Source organism: Opisthocomus hoazin, chromosome 14 (assembly GCF_030867145.1).
Source record: "Opisthocomus hoazin isolate bOpiHoa1 chromosome 14, bOpiHoa1.hap1, whole genome shotgun sequence".
Taxonomy (NCBI): Eukaryota; Metazoa; Chordata; class Aves; order Opisthocomiformes; family Opisthocomidae; genus Opisthocomus; species Opisthocomus hoazin.
In genome coordinates this window covers 11706181-11728052 of record NC_134427.1, presented here as the reverse complement: position 1 = coordinate 11728052, position 21872 = coordinate 11706181, and the positions used below count along the sequence as shown (strand labels likewise).

The 21872-nt window shown below is 53.0% G+C and overlaps 2 protein-coding genes across 3 annotated transcripts; both read left to right on the top strand.

The window, feature by feature from the left end:
- The first annotated feature begins 544 nt into the window (after positions 1 to 544).
- Positions 545 to 13786, top strand: PRPS1 (phosphoribosyl pyrophosphate synthetase 1). Of its 2 annotated transcripts, none has more exons than XM_075435453.1 (8): positions 545 to 668; positions 1288 to 1500; positions 4066 to 4315; positions 4656 to 4754; positions 6572 to 6696; positions 8437 to 8610; positions 9316 to 9475; positions 11730 to 13786. In XM_075435453.1, the coding sequence occupies exons 1-8, from the start codon at positions 661 to 663 to the stop codon at positions 11820 to 11822; spliced, it is 1122 nt and encodes a 373-aa protein (XP_075291568.1). In that variant the 5' UTR covers positions 545 to 660; the 3' UTR covers positions 11823 to 13786. The 2 variants fall into 2 exon arrangements, with proteins under 2 accessions (XP_075291568.1, XP_075291569.1); XM_075435454.1 differs by having other exon boundaries at positions 550 to 668; positions 4132 to 4315.
- Positions 13787 to 17826: 4040 nt separating this feature from the next.
- On the top strand, positions 17827 to 19352 carry LOC142363108 (thymosin beta-15A homolog). The gene is made up of 3 exons (XM_075435481.1): positions 17827 to 17934; positions 18298 to 18402; positions 18851 to 19352. The coding sequence occupies exons 2-3, from the start codon at positions 18303 to 18305 to the stop codon at positions 18886 to 18888; spliced, it is 138 nt and encodes a 45-aa protein (XP_075291596.1). The 5' UTR covers positions 17827 to 17934; positions 18298 to 18302; the 3' UTR covers positions 18889 to 19352.
- The last annotated feature ends 2520 nt before the right edge of the window (positions 19353 to 21872 follow it).

Below are 21872 nucleotides of genomic sequence, written 5' to 3'. Positions count from 1 at the left end.
AATGGGCCCAATTCACCGCTCATCGCCAGGAGAGGAGACGACGCACGGCATACGCGAAGAAAAGGGAAAATAAAATAAATTGTTGCCTGTGTAGACTAGAAGTCCGCCAGACCAAGAAGCAGAAGGTTTATCTTCACGTGAACAAGACAAGCACTGCCCCTCAAAAACCGCAAGCTCGCTCCAGGCGACACCGCGGGCCCGGTCCCCATGGCCCGGCCTGGTCCCGCGGCTGGGCTCGGCCGGGCAGGCAGCAGCGCTCGCGCCGCCGCCCAGCTGGGCTCCGGGCTCCTGACGCTGCCGGGGCCGCCGCCGCGCTCCGCCAGACTCCGCTGCCTGCGCAAACCAGGGCCGGGTGGCACGGCGGGCGGCGGTCCGGGCTCCGCGGGCCGGCACCCCGCACCTCGGGGCTGCGCTCGGGGGCGGTGCGGGCCCCCCGAGCCCCTCAGGCGGTGCTCCCGGCGCAGCCCGCACGGCCGGTCCCGGGGCACGGCGGCCGGCGGGGTGACGCCGCTGCACCGTGACCCGGCGGCCGCCAAGGCGACGCCCGCACAGCATGGCCCCGGGGTGCCGTGCTGCCGCGGCCCGGCGCGGCGGCGCCCGCTGAGCGGAGGGCAGGCCCCGGCAGCGGAGCCAGGAGACGGCGGGTCCAGGCACACCGGCATGCTGAGGTAACCCTCGCCCCGCCGCCGCGGGGCTCCGCACGCTCCGGGGTCGGGGGCCGGCGGCGGGAGCGGGGCCATTTCCTCTGCCCGGGGCCTCCCCTGCAGGAGGGGAGCCATCATGGCTGACCGGGGGGGGGGGGGGTGAGGGGGTCGACTGCCAATCACGCGACCAACGAACCCCGTTTCTTTCCCCCGCTCCCCCCGAGCCACGTGGGGCAGGGCCGTCGGCCAGCTCCGGCCGCGGCCGGCCCTGACCAATCGCAGGCCAGGCGGACAGGTGACGGCCAATCGCAGTCGTCATCCGGCAATACGCCCCACCCCCTGGAGGGGCTAGCTAGCAGCCGCACACACCTCTCTCCCTCCCCGCCACCAGGGGCCGCTGTTGAGGCAGTGGGCGGGGCAGGAGGCAGCCCTCCTAGCCGCGCCCACCACCCTGTCCCAAAATCGCGGGGCAGGTAGTGCCCCGCCCCTCGCCGCCATGGAGCCAATGGGAAGCGCGAGGAGGCGTGTCCGTGGGGGGGCGAGGAGTCTATAAAGTGCCGGCGCGGCTGGCGGGAAGCGGTAAGATGGCGGAGTAAGGGTGCGTCGGCGTGGCTCGCCCTTACGGTGCCGCGTCCCCGTGCAGGAGGCGGGTGGGTCCCCGCGCGGCAGCCGGTCGCGGTGCGAGGTGGAGCGGGCAGGAGGAGGGGGACAGCGCCTCCGCCGCAGCCGCCGTCATGCCCAACATCAAGATCTTCAGCGGGAGCTCGCACCAGGACCTGTCCCAGAAGATCGCCGACCGCCTCGGCCTGGAGCTGGGCAAGGTGGTCACCAAGAAGTTCAGCAACCAGGAGACATGGTGAGGCGGGGGCGGGGCCGCACTACAGCTCCCGGCGGGCCGCGGGGCGCCGCCGCGCTGGGGGCCGCGGAGCCGCCGCGCGGGGCATGCTGGGGTTTGTAGTGCGTGGCGCGGGGTGGGCGCTGGGACCGAGGCCTGCGCAGGGTGGGCCTGCCCCCCGGGCCCGGTGCCGGGCGAGCGGCGGCCCGGCGGCGGCGTGCGGAGGCCTCTGCGGAGCGCTCCTGCTGGGCCGGGGACCTCCAGCGCGTCCGCCCCTTCCCCTGCGGGCAGCCCCCGCGCAGGGCCGGGGCTGGGTCCCCCGTGAGCGCCCTTCAGCCGAGGGGCCGCCGTGCAGCGTCGCCGGCTCCGCTTGAGCGGCTGCCACCGGGAGCCCTTTGCTGCGGGTGGCGCGGGGACCGTGCCGAGTGCTGGGCGAGAGGCAGCGGGACCAACCGGCCCGTGACAGCGGGGACGGCCCGGGGCGCTCCCGGCAGAGCCCCCGGCGCCGCGGGCCATGTGCCGGGCGGCGGCGCGGCCTCCGCTGCGGGCGGCCATGCGGGCCGGGCTCCTGGCGGGCGGCGTGGCGTGGCGCCGGGGGATGCCGCGCTCCCGCGGTGGAGGTGAGGGGCTGGGGCGGCCGGGGGCCCCGCCGGACCCTGCCCCGCCGCCGGGAATGCCCCCCTGGGCTCCAGTCGCGCTGGTCGGCCTCTCCCGCGCCCAGCCTGCGCTGCCGTGGCTCGGGGCTTGGCCGTTCCGTGCTGAGGGTGTAGCTGGTGCCTTGAAGCTGCTCTGAGGGGCGTCAGGGTCTGGAAGACATTGACAGAATCATCGAGGAAAGCTCGGAGACGGCGCCTTGCAGCCCGTGGTGCAGCTGCAGTCATGCAGCCTGTGTTCTCCCCAAGGGCTGAAGCCTGCCGTTCCCCTTGTCTTCAGTCTCTGTGCTTTCTAAGCCTTGCTGGCGTTGTACTCGAAGAAGCTAAAAGAGAGGAGAGGGTAAAAATTCTTCAGAGCTCTTAAAGCTTGGTTTAAAAGTACGCTAAGCATGTATACACCACACAGCATAACATGAAGAACCTTGAATGGATGTTCCAACCTGCTTCTGTCTTCTGGAGAGAATCCGGGATGTGCACACAGTGTAGAATGTTATGTTCTGTTGCATGGGTATTGATTGTAACCGAAAACTTGAGAGGTAGTATAAAATGGTGTAGAGGAGAATTTTGAAAAGAGTCTGTCTGACTTATAGCCATTACACTGTTCTCATTGCTCTTTATAGCTGCTCTTATCCATCCAGTTGGCTAGCCAGTAGGTTCTTATGTGAGCAGCTAATTGACTTTAAGACCTCATAGACATCTTTTTTACCCTAATAAACTGATAGCAGGTGCTTCCCAGAAAAAGTAAGATTGTTTTAACAGTTCATCAATACTTCTGTACGATAAATGTGTTGAATCAGCTTCATGTTAGACTGTTAGCAAGTACAGTTGTAGGTGACACTTGTATGCTGACTGCTGTTAATTCAGACACCTAGCAGAAAGTTCTTACGCTAGCTGAAATTCTTCATGAGAGGTTGATGTGTGCTGTAAGGCAGTGTGCAGCAAAGATGACAGCAGTTTGCTGATGGGTATTGAGAGGTAAGACTATAAATACCCAGCGGTCCTCAAAAACGTGTTGAAGAGGGGAGGAAGATCAGAGAATTAAATATTAAAGTGAGAAATCTACCCTAAGGTGCTTTATAAGTGAAGCCATTAGGAGTGGGTTGGGTGACTGACTGTCTGCTTGTTCCTAGAGTATGGTGTGGCAGCAGTCTGCAGAGTGGTTGAGCGTCTCCAGCGCAAGAAGAAAGAAATCATGGAAGAGCTTTCTCCTCAGTAGCCTGACTTTTCGTTACCCCCAAAGCTGTGGAAGGCTTCTCTAAACTGAAATGTTGGAAGTACTTAGTAGTTAATCCATTCCTACGGAAGACCTTACACAGCATTGCCCTGTATGAAACCTCAAACCTAAGACTACTGATTTCTTTCCAACTCTGCCTCTGGTGCAGGTGTCTTGATACACGCGCCGAAGCTGGCAGTGTGCTGCTGGCAAACAGGACCTTTGGCTTGTATTCAGTCCCTTCATCAGCAGGGATTAGTGTGCATTACGTCCAGGAGGAAATTAACCCCAAAAGCCTTTCCACAGTGAAATGCTGGAGGGCTTCTCTGTTCAAGCCAGTGAATGGTTATTATGACTCTAAATCTAATAATCAGCTGCAGCATAGCTTCTGGTAGAAGTTTTACTCGGATTTCTCTGCTAACTGGCCATCATCCTGGTTTCCTTTGTACACTGCTGCTTTTAGCTGAGGTGGTCCTCCTTCTGATTCGGGGGGAGCGAGGCCTCTGCTGTTCCGGGGTGTTTACGTGCTCAGCTTGTGTTGAGATCGAGAGTACAGGCTAAGTGCTTTTAGCCTTACTGACTGAGCCATTAAATTTGATCAGTGAGCAATGTAAAATAGTTACTGAGCAAACAAGCAAGGGTGTTCCTGCTCAGCGCCCTTGATGATATGATGCTGTCACCCACAGACCCCTGGAATGGAATCTGTTGGTTGCTTTGCAGGCGTATGCAATGGCTGGGTTTTAATTTGTACTTGGATACAACTCTGCTTTCCTCGTCTGTTCCCAGTGTGGAAATCGGTGAGAGCGTACGCGGGGAGGATGTCTACATTGTGCAGAGTGGCTGTGGTGAAATCAATGACAACCTGATGGAGCTCCTTATCATGATAAATGCATGTAAGATTGCCTCAGCCAGCAGAGTCACAGCTGTCATACCCTGCTTCCCTTATGCTCGGCAGGACAAAAAGGACAAGGTAAGGGATGTGGTAAAGGTTTCTACTGTGAAGATGAACGCATATCTCAAAAGTCCTGACTGCTGGATAGGGATTAGAGGAAGTTGAATATATAGAGGAGGAGATAAAACTTATTTTAATTTCTTTAAACCTTAGGGCATTGGACTGCAAATTCATCTTTTCATAAAGACCTAGTTTTTCTTGAAAATACACCAAGCTGTAATCACAAGCTGATGAAAAGATGCAATGTTAATGAGTACTCTTTTTAGTAACTGCTTGTGAATCAATGCCTGGAAGTAGAAGACTGACATCTTGGTGAAGGAGTTGAACTTGTATTAAATACTGTTTTTTCCTGTACTAGAGTCGAGCTCCAATCTCTGCCAAGCTGGTTGCAAACATGCTGTCTGTGGCAGGTGCAGATCATATAATCACCATGGACCTACATGCATCTCAGATTCAGGTAGGAGCTAAAATCAGAGAAGCGCTTACCTGCTCCAGTCTGAGCCTCTTTACTGCCTTGCAGGCTTTCCAGCGATCTGCTTTTTTTAGACAAAGCAGTGATCAGGAATTGGGAACCTGATCCTGGAATGGAGTTGTAGAATCAGTGAGAAGAGGATGGGGAGATGGGTAACAGGTTCATCTGTAAATGAAATTATAGCTGTTCTTGATCAGACTAAGCATAAGGAGTCCTGTGTAAATGAATGTTGGGCTAGTAAATGATCCATGCAACTTTATTGCCACTCAGTGACACTGTGTATTCTTAACTGGTCTTTTGAGGAGTTTGAGATGGAGAATGGCTTTATCAAGAGTGTTCTTAAATATTGAGTAGAGCTTTCTGTTATTTACTGAATTGTCAGGGAGAAGTGAGCAGTGCACTATTTGATGTAGTGGCTGGTAATGCTGCTGCCCTGCGGTTACCTCTGACTCCACAGAGGTACTGGCACAGCTGCTTGTGAGGTTGACCAGGATGGTGATCTGATAGCTTGCTGCTGATGAGATGGGCAATCCTACTTGTGTCCATTCAGTGCCACTCTTCCGCATAAGCTGGCTTTGGTTCTCTCCCAAGCTACTGATAAATTGAAATTTATTCATGGGTTTTGCTGGCTTAGTGAACAGAGCAATCTCACAGAGCAACTGAAATCTTGACCAGAGCTGTGTAAGTGGCAAGAGTGTATACCAGGGAGAGGAGAGACAGCAAGCTGCTAAATTGTCAGTCTTGTCATTTTCTACTGTGAGCAAGTGCTCTGAGATGGAGAAACCAACTCAGTGCAACAGAGGGGTGTGGCAGCGGGGAGGATGTCTATTGTATTGCTGCAAACGCTTTGAATCCAGAAGGGTAAGATATCTACTGCCTGGTGAAGTAGGTGGCCTTGATGTCTGCAGCCATTCACACTGAAGTATAATTTCTTCCAGTACAACTTGCCCAGAAATACTTTGTCTTGATGGAAAAAAAAAAAATAATCTATGGGGGCACAGCTGAGAAGACTTTCAGAAAGATCATGAAAGAAAAGAACCAAGCCCAAGGCGGCATGCCTCTTCCCCAAGATGCTTAAAGTCGTGATATGTGTTGTGGCATTGACCTTTCACCAGCAGCAGTGGTGGGATTCAGTTGAATAACTGGGTTTGTGTATATAAGCTTTCAGCATCTGGCTGGTTTCAGCCTGGTTCTTGTAGTTGCTGGGTTGCTGAGCACAGAAGGAATGATGGTAGGAAGGATCTGTTACCCCTGTACCTTGACGCGTTCCTCTAGAGTAGCTGCCCCCACTCTCCTGCCTCTATTACTCTCAGTCCAGGATTAACTTCTGGCTTTTGGTGACCTTTGAGGTTTACCTGGAGGAGTCTGCTGGGTCAGTGTAAAGTTGTGGAACCAGCTGCATTAGTTTAAAAACAAATGTTACTCAAGGTTTTTTCATGGATTTCCTGTACATGCAAACAGGGTAGGTAATGAGCTTTAAAGATTGACTTTGTAAACAGGCAGCTAGCTGCTCTGAAAATGAGTGTGTGATGCTGGTTTTCTGCACCCCCTTAGGACAGAACTAATTCCATGTTGTGAAAGTGTCAGATGTAAAATGTTTTTTATGCTGTTATTTCTGTCTCTGAAGACTTCTTACGTTACTGTTCTGTGTATTCCAAAGGCTACTGCCCTTGCATTAAGGGAAGTAGAAAGGAAAGCTGTGGAAAGGTGGTGGCTGCATGCCTCATCATATAGAATGCTTCTTCCAACTGTTTTTGGAATGTGACCTTCAGCTACAACTGTTCCTGTCATCTTCCTTGCAGGGTTTTTTTGATATCCCTGTTGATAACTTGTATGCTGAGCCTGCTGTACTGAAATGGATCAAAGAGAATATTCCAGAGTGGAAGAACTGCACCATTGTTTCACCAGATGCTGGTGGAGCCAAGAGGTAGGCTGTCAGACAGCTAGTTTGAGGTGCTGCTTCTATATCTACTTGGATTCCTGAGAGTGCTTGTGACCTGATTCTTAAGACACATGTTCCCTCTGCCAGCCTGCCTTCTGTAAGACAGTCTGTGGCAGCAAGTGGAGAGTGGTCAGATATTCTTCCTGCGCAATGTTTAGAAGGTTTCTTGGGCTATATGGAGAATTAGATAGCTTCTAGAATCACAGCTGCTTAGGTAGGAATTGCACAATTACTACATCCCTTGGACTAAAACCATTTTTTGTGGAAGGATAATTATGCAGATTGAAGGAGGGAATCATGTAGCTCATACCCCTATGCCAAGACAAGGTTACTGCTGCTGGTTAATGATGGATTTTTATCCAGGCTGTTTTCATTACAGTGTTAAACTTAGTCTATTGAGGCATTTTTTTACTTTATTGCTTGTTGTTTGAATATCTAGCTGGGACTGAAGCCTGCTGCTACTCTTTCTCTTCCCTGAGAGCAAGGAAGATAGATGGTTCCTTTCCAGAAAGCAGTAGCATATGTTACAGCACATTTCTGCTTTGATAGGCTGACAATCTCCCATCTTTCTGCAGATAAATGTGCCAGTTTGTGGGCAGCTCAGAATGTTCTCAGGTGTTTATTAGGAGAAACTAGGCTGTTTCTTGATGCTTCTGTGTCAGGGCTACATGTGAACAGGACTGGCCCACCAAAATGTTGGTGTCTGCTGACCTGATTCACATACTTTAGAGTGTTTTAAACTATCTGTTATGAACAGCCAAGAGATATTACCACTGTAGGTTGCTGTATGTCTTCCTGTGGCTTTGTTTTGGCCCATGTGTTGGACAAGACTTTTTGTATATTTAACTGCTTCTATAGCTTCTTGCAGAATGCAGTATATGAAATGCCAAGTCAACCAGCTATAATCTGACTCATGGAAAAAAACTCTTCAAAAGCCACTTAAACTAAAAGGTGTCAATCTTAGCTGGTGCAGGATTTTATGGAGATGCTGCAGAACTAAATACTTAGTAAACAATTTAGTTTAAGTCTTGTGTAGGACTCCCCAGGTGATGAGTCTGATCTACTGAGACTAGTAGTCTACTCATCTCAAGTGTAGAATTTCTTGGGGGCATGTGTATTCTGTTCCTTCTCACTCTTAATGCTGTTAAACTCTTTACTGTTTGTCAGCATCAGTATATAAAGTTTATGTCCCTTGAGGAATGTTGTTCTTTGGTCACTTCAACCAAAGTAAATGTGAGGTGGTAGACCTGTGTTTCTTGAATGTGTAATCCTGCCACTGTCCTTGTGCTAGCACTTGTATGCGTGTCAACTGAGTGCTTATATGAGTGCGAGTAGACCCCTGTCACAGCACTACTGAAGCCTTTTCAGCGTAGTGTTATAAAGATGACAACTTCCCAAGCATTCTGATCACTTCAGGTTTGCTAAACTTGCTGGATAAGATTTATTTTGAGCTTTAGATCCACTTTCATTTACAGTGATCAGGATGAAGGACTGTTTTATCTTAGTCTAGTTGCTGTCATCGGGAGAGGATAGGTCAGAGACTGCAGTTTAACTGCTTGAAGGGAAACTAAGGTGGCAGTGTCTTCTATTAAATTGCTTGGGAGCAGTAACACATGTGGTGACAGCTTCTCTTACTGCAGTGGCACTTTATGCTTAACAGTTTTATGAGATTTGATTGAAGCTGTTGTGTGGAGTTAAGTGTTGTTTGAAATGTTCTCTCTTCAGAGTGACCTCCATTGCAGATCGATTGAATGTAGACTTCGCCCTCATTCACAAGGAGCGCAAGAAGGCCAATGAAGTGGATCGCATGGTGCTGGTGGGTGATGTGAAAGACAGAGTGGCCATCCTGGTAGATGATATGGCAGACACATGCGGTACCATCTGTCATGCTGCGGACAAGTGAGTAGGGCTGACTGATTCTTTCCTGCATCAGAACCTATTGTTAATGAATGTGATGTGATGAGTTAAATTATTTGCTTGTCAAGTTTCAGAAAGTAACATACAGTTTCTTGGTTATCTGTCTTATGTCATACAAAATAAGTAAAGTAAAAAAGTAAAAAGCCTAGCTAAAGTTCTCACAGTGGAAACAGCTGGAAGACCAGAGTGTTTTTAGTTGAAAAAATGCTTGTATGGAAAATGTCTTCCACTAGACCATCACTGACTAGGTAGAACTAAGTGCTGTCTGGTCCGTCAGCTTAAGGTCATACATCTAAATTTCTGTTAGGAGTAAGCTTTTCAAGCTTTGATATCTTTCATGCCTTCTACACTAGAAATGCCAGCATATGCAGCACTTAGTATTAAACATCTGCTACCTCGTGTTGGCAAAAATCACAGAAGGTGATTCTTATGATTTAGCCCAAATGTCCCAGGGCTAAGAACAATTTTTTTTCAGTGTATACTTTGCCCGTGGTGGATTTTGTGGTAGTTGTTAAACTCTTTTCTTCCCCTAAATCAATAGTGGGCTGGAGGAGGAAATCACAGGTAGCCTGTCCCCTAAGCATATGGTAGTGTCTCCTTTCATGCTTACCATATGCCCTGCACTGATGTCAGTTTAATACTTGCAAATAATTTCTCATCCTTCTCCTTCCCCCCCCCACCTTGTAGGCTTGTGTCAGCTGGAGCTACCAAAGTTTATGCCATCTTAACTCACGGGATCTTTTCTGGGCCAGCAATTTCTCGGATCAACAATGCCTGTTTTGAGGCAGTTGTAGTCACAAACACAATACCCCAGGAGGACAAAATGAAGCAGTGCCCTAAAATACAGGTGAGTGTCTGCTTTCCCTTCTGTCACTCCTGGGGGGCAGAAGTGCTTGTCTGTCCTCCTGTTGGTGGGAAAACCGTGTAAAACTGTTGTGCTGACAGCAGTGTCATTGACACTGGAATCAGTGGCAGTGTTGACTAGTTCTCTTGTTGCTGTGGGATAACAGACCTGTTGCACTGATAAAATGCAGCTTCTGATCCAGCTCATTGTAAGCAGTTTAAGTACATTTTTTTTCAGGGCTTGTTTTACCTAGATCAGATCACTGATCTAATGAGGCCATGATGTAAGCAAGCAGTTTTATCTGTACGCTCTGAAAGAGTGATATGCTGATGACCTGTGATACTGAAGCAGAAGTAGGTGGGAACTTCAAAAGTTGGTAATGCCAGCTTCAGTTGTGTATCTATCACCTGATGCCCAGCCCTTGAAGCAGAGTGTCCCTTCCTTTTCTGAAGCAAAGTAGGCCTGGTCTGGGGAGGGTGAATGCTTCATACCTGGTCACAACAACAGTGCAGGTGAGTTGAGCAGTGAGAGGGAGCGCAGTCTTGTCCCACAGACATGTCTTGCTGCTTTGACTGAGAGCAGTTGACACAGCTGCTCCACAGTACAATGTTCAGATACTTGCCAAAGATACACAAAAACACTTTGCCGTCCGTATGAAAGCTAAAAGCTAGTCTCTTGGTGTTCACTCTGTGTCTTGGGTTTTTCATTTAGGAAAAGTACTATGGCATTTTGTTCCCAAGCTGAGACTGACTTTTCCTGGAAGAAAAAAAAATTGGCTGTACAACTTGAGCTAGGCAGAATTTGAGGATTTCCTGTGTTAATAGACAGCTGGAAGTTGCAGTTTTACCTGAGCATTCAGGCATAATAGGTCCATCAGAAGCTTCAGGTACTGCAATAGCATACACATAATCAAGAATGTCCTAAATACTAGCTTCACAGCACAGATATATAGGACACAGCCATTTGGAGAAGTTCTGGAAAGTGAATGACACTGCTAAGACTCAGATAGTCGTAAGCGTAGGAGGTTCCCCAGTACTGGGGTTCTGGTGGTAAGGAAGCTTAGCTGGTGGAAGGAGAGGAAGACTACTTTGAGGGTGACAGAGCGCTGGAACAGGCTGTCCAGAGAGGCTATGGAATCTCCTTCTCTAGAGATATTCAAAACCCACCTGGACGTGGTCCTGTGCAGCCTGCTGTAGGTGAACCTGCTTTAGCAGGGGGGTTGGATGAGATTGTCTCCAGAGGTCCCTTCCAACCCCTGTGATTCTGTGACTCTGTGAAGCTGCAGTGAGTTTTAAGCTGCTTTTGGAAGTAAGTTATAAGCTGATTGCAAACTTCTGTTGCATTGCATTTTTTCAAGACTAACTTCTGGATAGTATTCTTGCAACTGAGCACATCTAAAAGATGTCTGATGCTTCAACTTCTTTCCAAGTTACCAACTATAGTTAATATAGGTGAAATGCTAAACTGGAAATCAGTATGTAAATCGCTGTAGCCAAAGGTTGCAGTGGAGTACTTTTCAGTCTCTCACTTAACACTTCACACGTTTACACCAATGTCTGATGTTCAGTGTTGAGAAATACGGAACTAAAGCATTTGTTATGAATCTCGTGCTCTGTCTGCTCTGCAGCTCTTTTTTCTTTCCTTCAAACTATCCAGAAGAGAGAAATGTTAAATATGGATTTTGCTTATTTTCCTTAATGCACCATGAACACAGTGGTTGTTACTGAGACTGATATATATCAAAATGCCTTAGCTGCTGGGGTTCAGAGTGTTTCTGAGATTTCCCTTCCCTCCTGCCCAGTGGATTACCCAGCAGGTGGAGCCAGCACAGCGACTGGAGCTGGGCTGCAGCATGATACTGTCTGCCTTAGGCTGCTGGCAGTGATGGGAAAGCCTGACGACTCAAGGGAAGGGGTGTGACCTTTTTTTAGACTCCACAAACTTCTCTACAACCTACACAGGGTGAATAAGGTAGTCCTATGGTAAACAGACTGCGCTTAGGGAGTCTCAGCAAAGGAAGGTGGCACAGACTGTCATCCTGACTAAGATTAAATAATTCTTGTGGTGCTCTATGTAGAGTATCTTCAGAATAATATGTAACTAAATTGCAGTCCTGTGTAGAAGTCATTTCTCTGCATCTGGCATGTTAGAAATTTGGGTGATGAGTTTTCGTTTTAAGTTCTTCCTAATTTACCAGCCATTCTTCCAGGCTCAATGTCGTCTTAGTGATGCTGATGCATCTTTTCTTACCCTCCAGGTGATTGACATCTCAATGATCCTTGCGGAGGCCATCAGGAGGACTCATAATGGGGAATCTGTCTCCTACCTATTCAGCCATGTCCCGTTATAACAACAACAGATGCCAGCTGCTGCTTGTATGGCTTTTTTTAAAACCAAAAGTTGTTCAGCTTGTTGTAAAGTTCAGTAGAAGACTTCTGCTTGTTCCAGTGCAGTTCTCCACAGCTCCTCCTGCTTAAGTCAGGCTTACTGGCTCTGATCCCAACACTGGGAGGCTGGGGGGGGAAGCTCATCTCTGTAACACTCCAGCTCCACCAGCAACTCTGTGCATTGGGACTCATCAGTAGTATTGACTCAGTTCTGCAGATCTGTGGAGACTGGGACTGACACATGGCTAATTGCCGCAATTATTGGGGGTGGGGAGGGAGAGGGTTTTTCTGTGGGCAGGATTAGATGATCTGGCATGTGCACCCTAAATTGGGAAGTAGAGCTCCCTTGGACATGTTGATCTGGATCTACAGCAAGAGCCCGAAAGACTGCTGGCTGTCTTACCACTCTATACCTGACAGAAGCCCTTGGAGAGTGATAGGGAAGGCTTGTATCTTGGCCAAGCTTGACCCTAGGTGAAGCCCTGGGGGACACCTGGGAGGCGGTTCTGCTACAGCTTCCTCCCATGAAAGGAGATCAATGTAGCTTGCAAACTTGAATTCATCATAATTATTGATGAAATTAAATGCCCTTTAGCATGCTACACAGCAAAGTGAAGGTGAGAGCGTAGTCTGTGCAGTACTGCCTTGCTGTGTTAACTTAGTGGTGAAGGTGCATCCTGCACAAGCATTCCTCTCCCTCTGATGTAGAGGACTCATTGTGTGTGCTTTAGTTTCTAGTGTAGACTAAAATCAGTTCCTCAGTTTCACATTTTACTGTTAGCCTTGCTAGTGACTAGGGGACTGCTGGCATGTACTATAGCTGCACCTTGACTTGCTGTGCAAATCCTTGATCCTTTTTTTACCAGTACAGTAGTAAACTGAGCCTCTTTATCCTGTAGTAGCTTGGTTGTTGCATCTAGCAAGTGCCTGCTCAGATGCTGGGATGACCTGATATGCAACAGCTTTGTGTCCAGCTGTCTTAGCCTCTCATTGCCTGCAATCCTGTTGTCCTCTAAGTTACTGACACATTCTGGTTGCTTGTCCTGGTCACTGTCTGCCTTGCCTTGAAAGTGTTGCTCCTGGCAAAAGATCTTAAACCAAGGAGCATAGGAGGTTGCAGGTCTACAAAACCTGAAGATGCCCTTGGAAGTGAGTCTGATGCTGCTAATGAGTCCCTATGGCAAAGGGTTGAAGAGGTTGGTGATACATAGTACTGGGAAAACTGTAGATCTAACATCAACTTGACAGGCAGCAAAGTGCCTGAAAGAAAAATACCAAAAGTAGAGCTGGCTGAGGCTCCCAGATGTAGTTAGTATCATCTGAAACTTGAATACTTCGTAACTGTACCAGACAATCGTAAGGTAAACTGTTAAGTCTCTCCTGGATGCTTATGATGCTATAGACCAAGCTGTTTTATGCTCTGGTTTTTATAAGCACTCCTCTTTTATTTGTTTTTGAGCTGGAGGAAGGGAAAAAGGGACAAGAAGGAACTTGAAATTACTTGCTAGAGTAACTAGCATGGCTTTGAGAGTCTAGGGGCTGGGGTATAGGTGGAACTAGCTGAAAGACTTGGTTAAGATCTAGGGAAGTACTTCTTTGGTTGTGCCTTTGCTGAAGACTTCTCTCCCTTCCTAGAACTGTCCTGTGGCAACTTTAACTCTTCTATTACAGTGTAGGGTTTTTCTTTTTGTATAAGGATTGGTGTTTGTCTGGAAAGTGTGTGTCTCTTGCTTCTTTGCTTTGCATCCTGCACTGAGCTCTACCAAGAGTCTGATTCCTGCCTCCTGTATTGGACCCCTGCTGCTGCACTGCCAGTGCCCTGAGAGCCAAGAGCCAGGACATCGGAGCAGCGGTGTGAGGATTTTCAGCAGCATTTGTGTTCAAACTTAAGACCTGATGAAGGAATTAAAATTTTATTTAAAAACCACAGGCTCTGCCTATAAATGCTTCTAAATCCTTGAGAAGGTGCTGTGCGTTTTCTGAGTTGTCACTTGCAAGGTAGATCATGGAGTAAGGTTATTTGGAGAGGACCTTGGAAGGTCATCTGGCTTAACCCTCTTGCAGCAGGGCTGACTGATGTTCAGCTTGGCTGTGCTCATGCTACATGGAAGCAGCAGCTTGGGACCAAGCTATGTCTCTTAGTGGGTAGTGGCTTTTGTCTGTATCTGGTTTCCTAGCCTTAGTTGTTAGAGGTGGTAGTGCAGTTTCTCTTGTACTGTTCACTTATGTATCTGAGCAGATCTGTTCACACAGTGTTCAGGTAGGGGAAAACCTGAATAGCAAGTATGAATGAAGAATTGCTAAGTATCTTGCACAAAGCTAATGATTGGAGGGAACAGGATTATGTCCTGAGAAGCACTTGTTCTAACTAAACCCTGATCCTTTCTCATTGTGTGTTGTAGACTGGAAGAGTATAAATTAAGTCAGAAGGGTGAGATGGCAGGTATAGAGAAAAATCTTTGGCTTTATAATAGACTTCCAGGCCTAGATTGAACATTGCTTCAGGAAACACAACCATGGCCTCAGGTGGAGTTTTGCTGAGGATCACTACTGTCTTTGTCTGTTAAAACATATTTCAGTACTGGTCAATGAATAAGAGAAACTTTTCTCCGTCAAAGGGGGGTGATGTGGAGCTGGCCAGGGTGATGTAACGGACTTCACCTTCCTGAGAGAAGTGGAACATGAGCTTTACAGCCAAAAATTTGTACAAAGGTGACTGCCATTGGTGTGTATATATTGTTTTCTTGGTTACTTTAATAAAACCTGAGGGCTGGAATTGGTGAAGGCAGAGGTTTAAAATGCTGTATGACAGCACTGTAGCCCTTAAAAGGATAGGTGGTGCACAAGGTATGAGAACTGTCCCAAGGAGGTAAAGCTCTTCTGCTCTGTAAACCTCCTTCAGATCAGAGGAGCTGGGCACTTTACCAAAGTTCCTTCCCTGAATTAAAAAAAAAAAAAAACCACCTTCCTAATTACTGAAACCTATTTGTAGGCAGGTTGTGACTGACTGACTAGAAGTGACTGCTGTGCTACTAGAGTATGGCTGCCTTTGACACATGCATGTAGAATTCTTCCTGTCCAGGACAGTCATGGACCAGGCAGCTGTGGGAAGGGTGTCCCTTCACTGTAGCGTGGGCTGTGAGGAAGCCCGCCCCTGAGGTATGAATGGCGGAAAGCCCAGTTCATCTGGTGTCTTCCAAGTCTGGGAGTGATGCGGGGATGCTCATCCCTTAACCCAGGGAAGTTCAGCTCCAGCTGTACTGTGACGTGCTTGTGCTATCTATAGCGGAGGTGATACTCCAGCATGTGCCAGAGAGCTGCTGGAGTGAGTAAGGAGCATGCAGGGTGCTCTGGAGGGGAATTGCAGGGCGTCTTCTCAGGCTTGCTGTGCAGCTGCTGAAGAAATCCCATAGAAAGCAAGTCATTACTTCCTCAGGAGAAAATCCGAAGCAAGTAAATAGCTGTGCATTTGTAGTTGGAGAGCTGGAAGAGCAGGACAGCGCTGGAGCGTGGCTGCAGGAGTGCAGATGCTGATACAGGTGCCAGAGGCTGTCTTGTGTCTTCTGCCTGCTGTACAAGCAGCAGGGAACACATCAATCAAAAGTCCTGCATCTTAGCCCAGCTCACCTGCCTGGGTAGCTGAAGCTAGCGTGCAGGGTGGGGATGCCTTAAGCCACTGTGAGAGCTGGGCTTACCATTTGTGCCTTGCAGGCAGCAGAACTTGCCTACTGTTAGGAGCAAGTCGAGACACATCTCAAACTGCTCTCGCCAGCAGCTCCCTCCTGCTGCTGCTCCCTGTGCCTGCCTAGCGTACAGACAATTTCTCATCTCCTAGAGTTGGTGTTGCTGTGATCTAGAGAAAGCAGCAGCTTGCCTTGCTGCCGTTGGGCGATGAGCAAGTAGTTAGGGGTTAACAGAAAGCCCTTCTCTAAACTGCAAGGAGCAGCAAAATCCACAGGAGGAATGAGCCCTGGTGTAAGACACGAGGCCAAGTGTGCTGGCTGCCTTCCTGGGGCTCTCTGCCCCCGCCCCGGTGGAAGGAAGGAAGGGGTCATGGCAGGACACCAGGGTTACAAATGAGCTGGAAAAAGCAAACTGTGGCCCTGCGGAGTAGGGGGACGGGGTCACAGCGGGGCAGCGGTGGCTGAAGGGGCTCAGGTTGGGCTGGCTGCGGTGGTGCCCAGCCTGTCCCTGCAGGCAGGAGGCTGAAAAAAACCTCTCTGTGCTCAGACAGAGAAAGCCTCCTGCCTCCTCCTTCCTGCCGAACAGAATAAAGCGCTCCTGGAAATGGCCATTAGCGAGGCTCTATCTGAGCCCTGGCAGCCGTGTTCTGTGGGAGATTTAGAATTCAGCTAAAATGGCTGGCAGTTGTTCTTCTCTATTTCAGGTCAGGGCTGTTTTCACTTTGCCTCCATCTGTTGATGTCTCGGTTCTTTTGTTATAAATTATTGAAAGCAGAAATACCAAAACGCATGAGAAAGAAGTGGATTGTGCGGTTACAGGAAGCTTTGCAAATCTGTCAGGGGAAAATGCTCTTGCTGGGATGTAAACTCCTTTCTTGTTCTTTGTGCAAAATGGGTTTTTAAAGCTCCCCAGCAGCAGCCCCACACCTTGCTGGCTGCAAATGCGGAGGGTTGGCTTGAAAACAGCTCTGGCTGTGGTTTGTAGGAGCGTGGCATGCTGGCTTGGGGAAGGGGAGCTCCCCTTCCCCTGCCTGTGCGGCCACCGCAGCGGCTTTGTGTCCAGACAAAGACCCCGGGGTCTGCAAAGCGCTGCGGCATGGAGGAGACGCGGCACAGGGCCCAGGGGCTGATGCTGCCAGGGTGCTGTGCCTGGGGAGGACGGGGACCAGGTCCCTTCGCACGCGCTGGCTGCCGGCGGCAAAAGCCGCAGCAGACCGCGAGCATCCGCGAAGGAGAAGCGTGGGGAGAGCAGGCAGGGAAAGAGGAGGAAGGTGGGCGCAGCTGGAGGGTAAGCACACGGGAAAACACTTGTCCGAGTGTTTGCATAGAGGCAGAAAGGATTTCCTGCTTGTGTTTTGAAACTGAGTGGGGTTTTTTGTTTCCTTTCGGCTGTGCAGGAAAAATGATCCCTTCCTCGGCTGGGGGTGGGCTTTGTGATGGGCGCTGCCGGGTGGGTTCGAAGGGCGCTGCCTGGGCGCGCTGCCCCTGGCTGTGTGGCCCTGCCGGGGGTGCAGCACCGCGTCAGCTGCTCGGGGAGCAGCTGGGCCTGGGGCTTCCCATGCAGTCACCCCCGCAGGGGCCGGCAGATGGATGTTCGCCATGCGGGCTTCCCTCAGAGCGGCCACATCGTAGCTCCTGGCCTTTCCTCTTTCCGCACGCCCTTGGCGTTTCTCTGCCTCGTAGCCCGCTTGCTGCCCTGGGCAGGGAGCTCCCCGTGTCCCCAGGGCGCGCTGCGAAGGGCCGCCTCCGGCCCAGAGATGCTGCCGCTGGAGAGCACCGAGCCCCCCCCCAGCTGGAGAGCACGAAGCGAGCGTTGCCTCGGGCTTGCGGGGGATTCTCTCTGCAAAGCCTCCGCTCAGCCTGGAGAGAAGGCCGGGCGCTGGGGGGCTGCGACCCCCGCTGCCCTGCAGGGGGCTCCCGCGAGGCCGGGGGCTGCGGAAGGGCCTGGGTGGGGATGCCGCGCGGGGCGGGGCGCCTGCTCCTGGCCCGAGGCTGCGCGTGCTTCAGCACGTTCTGCTTCAGCCGGGGGAGGGGGGAGGGGGGGGCCCGGGCACGGCACCCCCCGCTGCCGGGAGGGGCTGGGGGGGCAGCGGCGGCCGCGGCTCCCGTGACGGGTACCGCGCGCGGCCCGCGCCCCTCCGCGGCCCCGCCCCTCTCCCCGCCGCGGGGCACCTCGGGAGCGGCAGTTCTCCCGCGGGCGGCGGGGCTGCGGCAGCCGGCGGGCGGACTACACTTCCCAGCAGGCTTAGCGAGCAGCGGACGGCCAATGGGCCCGCGGGCTGGGCGGCGGCCCGGGTATATAAGACACCGCCCCACGCCGCGCGGTTCAGCCTCACCTGGCAGCGCGGCGGAGCGGGAGGGCGCGGCACGGCAGCGGGCGGCACGGCAGCGGGTACGGCGGTGTGGGCACGGCGGTTCGGGCTGCGCTGGGACGGGTGCTGCGCGCAGGGCCGGGGCGAGGAGGGGCTGCGCCGGGGCGGGGGGTCCCGGGCAGGACGGGCTGCGCTGCGTGCTGCGGGGAGCGCGGCCGGCGGGGTCTCCCCCGGTGGGTGCGGGCAGCGTGCGGCCCCTGGGGTGAGCGCCCGGGCTGTGCGGGGCTGCCCGGAGCCGGGGAGCGGCGCGGTGCCCGGGGCGGCGGCGCGCCCCGCCCTGCGCCATTGTCCGCGGCGGGAAGCGGGCGGGGGGACCGGGCCGCCTTTGTCTGCCGGGCCCCGTCCCCGGGCACTGCGGCTCACCTCGGGGGGGGGTCTCGCAGGCAAAATGTGCGACAAGCCGGACCTCTCGGAGGTGGAGAAATTCGACAAGAAGAAGCTGAAGAAAACCAACACGGAGGAGAAGAACACGCTGCCCTCCAAGGAGAGTGAGTGCGGCAGCGGGGGCGGGGGGCTGGCCGCAGCCCCGGGGTCCGGCCGGTGGGCGGCACGGCTTGGCCACGGCCGGTGCCTGGGTGTCTGCGGGTGCCGGTCTCGCCGCCGAGAGACGGCTTGGAGTGGGTGGGCTCTGCCCCGGGGGCCGTCGCTGACCAAGAGGCGAGGGGTCGGGCGCAGCCCCGGGGGCAGATGACGTGCGGGGGGCTGTGGCTCCCCGCTGTTGCCTTGGGGCGCGACTCCCCCGGGAGAGCCGAAGGCAGGTGCCTGGCTTGCTGCCAGCCGTGTGCGTGTCTGACCCATCACCCTCTGACCGGGAGTGTTCGTCTGCCTCACGTGGGGTCAGACCAGAAAATGAGGTGCCGGGGCTCTGCAGCCTTCTCCAGTGGGTGTTTCCACAAAAAAAGTGCCAGAGACTAACGGACCTCTCTTCTCTTGCAGCTATTGAGCAGGAGAAGGAATGTGTGAAGTCTTCCTAGAGTGAGATGGCCTGGCAGGAAGAGCTACCACTTGATTACTTTTTGCTTTGAATTAAATCATGTGTTTTTTTAAAAATTTACATCATTTACATGTGTAGGAAACAGCTGCATCACCTAACCCACTGTCTCACCTCGCTGGCAGCTTTGGCAGGTGGGGGGAACCAAGCGTGGCCCTCTCAGTCCATCAATAGCCTGACCCGGCCCCATCTCTGCTGCTCAGCCGGCTCTGTTGACAGCGCTGACCTTGCTCTAATGTGGTGGGGAGATGAGCAAGGGCTGCGGAGGCTCTTGGGGACAGGCCCTTTCTGCCTGGGGGAGTGGGGATCCTTTCTGGCCTGGCCCATGGCCTGGGTCTGTCTCACATACTCTTCACTGATGGTGTTCTGTGGCCTCACTCACGGTTTTTTGTCTTCCTTGGGGGAAAAATGAGAAGTTTGTTACAAAATAAAAAATGTGATGACCTACCTATGGCTTGTGGCTTCTTCCCTGGCAGAGGTTCAGGCTGCAGCCTGGCTTGCCCTGGGGGGTGGGAAGGTCTCTGCCTGGTGCTGCAGCAGCACTGGTGGTTTGGTGCTGCTCACAGGGCTGTATGTGATGGTTCCCTGCAGGGCGAGTCCAGCATGGTGTTTGTGTAGGGCTCAGTTCCTGGCGGCCTGGGGGAGGTCTGAGCTGGGAGTGTTGGTGGTGCAGGGGCCGATGGCTCAGCTGGCTGAGGCTCCTGTGTTCCACCAGCAATCCCACCACCACAGCGGCTTCTTGGGGCATCTTTGGGTAGCTGCTAACCTGGGCCTTCCTGCCCTGCTGGAGGTGCTGGTGCCGGCCTGGGTCCTGCTGGTGCCAGGCTGGCTTTGTCCACCCACTTCTCAGGGCAGAGCTCTCCCCTTGCTCCCTGCGTAGCCCTTCGCTTCGCCTTGAGCCAGCCTCCACCCCTGCCCTTGGTTGAAGGAGGTTTTTGCAGCCTTGTCAGGATGGATTCATGCAGCAGACCCCTTGGGTACCCTCGAGGCTGATCCCAGCCCTGCCTGACAGGAGTGGAGATCCCTGCGTCTAGCAGTGTGGGCAGGAGGGAGCTGGTGTCTGACGGTGCCTCCAGGTCTGTGCCGAGGCTTCCTGGGTGCCGCCAGGATTTCCTCCCTGCACCTGCCCTGCAGGGTTGCTTGTGGAGGAGGTGGAGGCAGACTTTCCAACTAATAGTTTTGGCCGGTGGCCCTAGTGAGCCGGGTCAGCTGGAGACAAACACGGGGCTGTTGTGCCTGTCTGGACACCTCCTGGTACCTCCACCCACACTGCCTGCCAAGGGCTGCAATGATACTGCTTGTGTGGCTGCAACGGCCGTCACCCCGTAACGGCAGGGTCGAAAGCGCTGAAGGTAAGAGGTTGGTCTTTGCGTGCTGCTGGGGCACTGTACGGGGTTTGCCATGGGGTGCGGGCGGTGGGGAGCGATGCTGAGGCCCGGGTGGGGCTGCTGCTGAGCACCGGGAAGCTCAGCACATGCCAGGGCAGCTATACCCCCTCAGCACCCTGATGTCCCCAGGACAGCATTCTATCCTGGATGTGGGAATCCTCCTCCCGGTGCCAGCTGTGGGGGTGGGCTGCCAGTGTGCCAGGGTGGCAGCAGCCACTCGTTGCCCTAGCAGCGCATGTTGCTTCTCGGGGCTGGTTTCTCTTACTGGGTAAGGCAGGCTCAGCCCTGTGCTGGGGAGGGGGCAGGGGGCATCTTCGGACCCTTCTGTGAAAGCAGAAGGTAGAAAAGGTCATGTCAGCAAGAGCTGGGCCCGGCAGCAGCGGGCAGGGCTCACAGATCACTAAAGGTTAAGCAACTTCTTGCTGCTTCAGCATTTCCCCCTCCTGCGAGAGGCTTTGCAATCCCTTGGCCACTTGATGCGCCCAGGCTGAGAGCTGGGTCAAACCCAGAGGAAAAGCCAGCCTGAGCCCTTTCCCCATCCCTGAAAGCCAGAGCGTGAGCTGAACCAAGTGAAGCTTTTGGGATGGAAATGCAAAGTGGCGGAGCCGATTCCCCCTGCTCAGTGGGAGGAGGACATCTTTTGGGGATAGGGAGGTCTCGGAGGCTGCTCCTGATGCTGCTCCAGTGCCTCTCCCTCCCGCATGCTCTTAGTCATGCTGCAACAGGCCACTCTGCCAGCATGGAAAACCACCGGTCAACTTCTCTCTCCCCAGGTTACTCAGACCTCTGCAAGGTCACAGCAGGAGGGTCCTGGCACCACCATGCTCACAAAACCTTCCCCCTCACCCTGTTGCACTCGCGGGCAGCAGAGATTTTGCCCAGGGCTGTCAGGCACCCCAGGTGCCTGCTGACCACGCACCCCCTTCCCATGGGGCCGACTGCTTCGCCAGCCGGGGCGAGGGCTGCGGCTCCCCAGCAGTTGCCCCGAACGACAGAGCTGCTGGTGCCAAGAGCCAGCAATGCTCCAGCGTTCGCCCCGAGCCTGTGGAACCGGCCCATGGGACCACCCTGCTGCATCCCAGGGAGCTGCGGGGTGAGGACAGAGGTGCCGAGTTACCTGGGTTTGGGTTGCTTTTTCACTGTGGCCACCTTGGGGATGCAGCGATGCAGGTTTAGATATCGGGTTAAGTGCTGGCATGGCCAGGTCTGTGCCCCGAGGAAGCCTCTCCAGGGGTTGTGGCAGCCCCAGCCTGGCCTCAGGGACATTGGTGGGAGCTGGGGGCAGCTCCCCAGCCCCAGCAAATGCATCTCAGTGGGTCGTATGGCTGATGCGGCTGCATCTAACCAAAACTAGGGCAACCTGGGCACTTCTGCCACCCACACCCCTGCTAGAAAGGTGCACAGGGAAGTACTGGATGCATTGCCCAAACCCTGTATCCTCAGGTATGAGGATAAAGAGAAAGCCATTTTGCAACCCAGTGCCCAAAATGTCCCTGTTGCTAGCAGAGGATTAGCCAGTAAGGGCAGAAGCATCACAGAAAAGTCCTTTACACCAACAGTTTCCCTCCCTCCCTGCCCC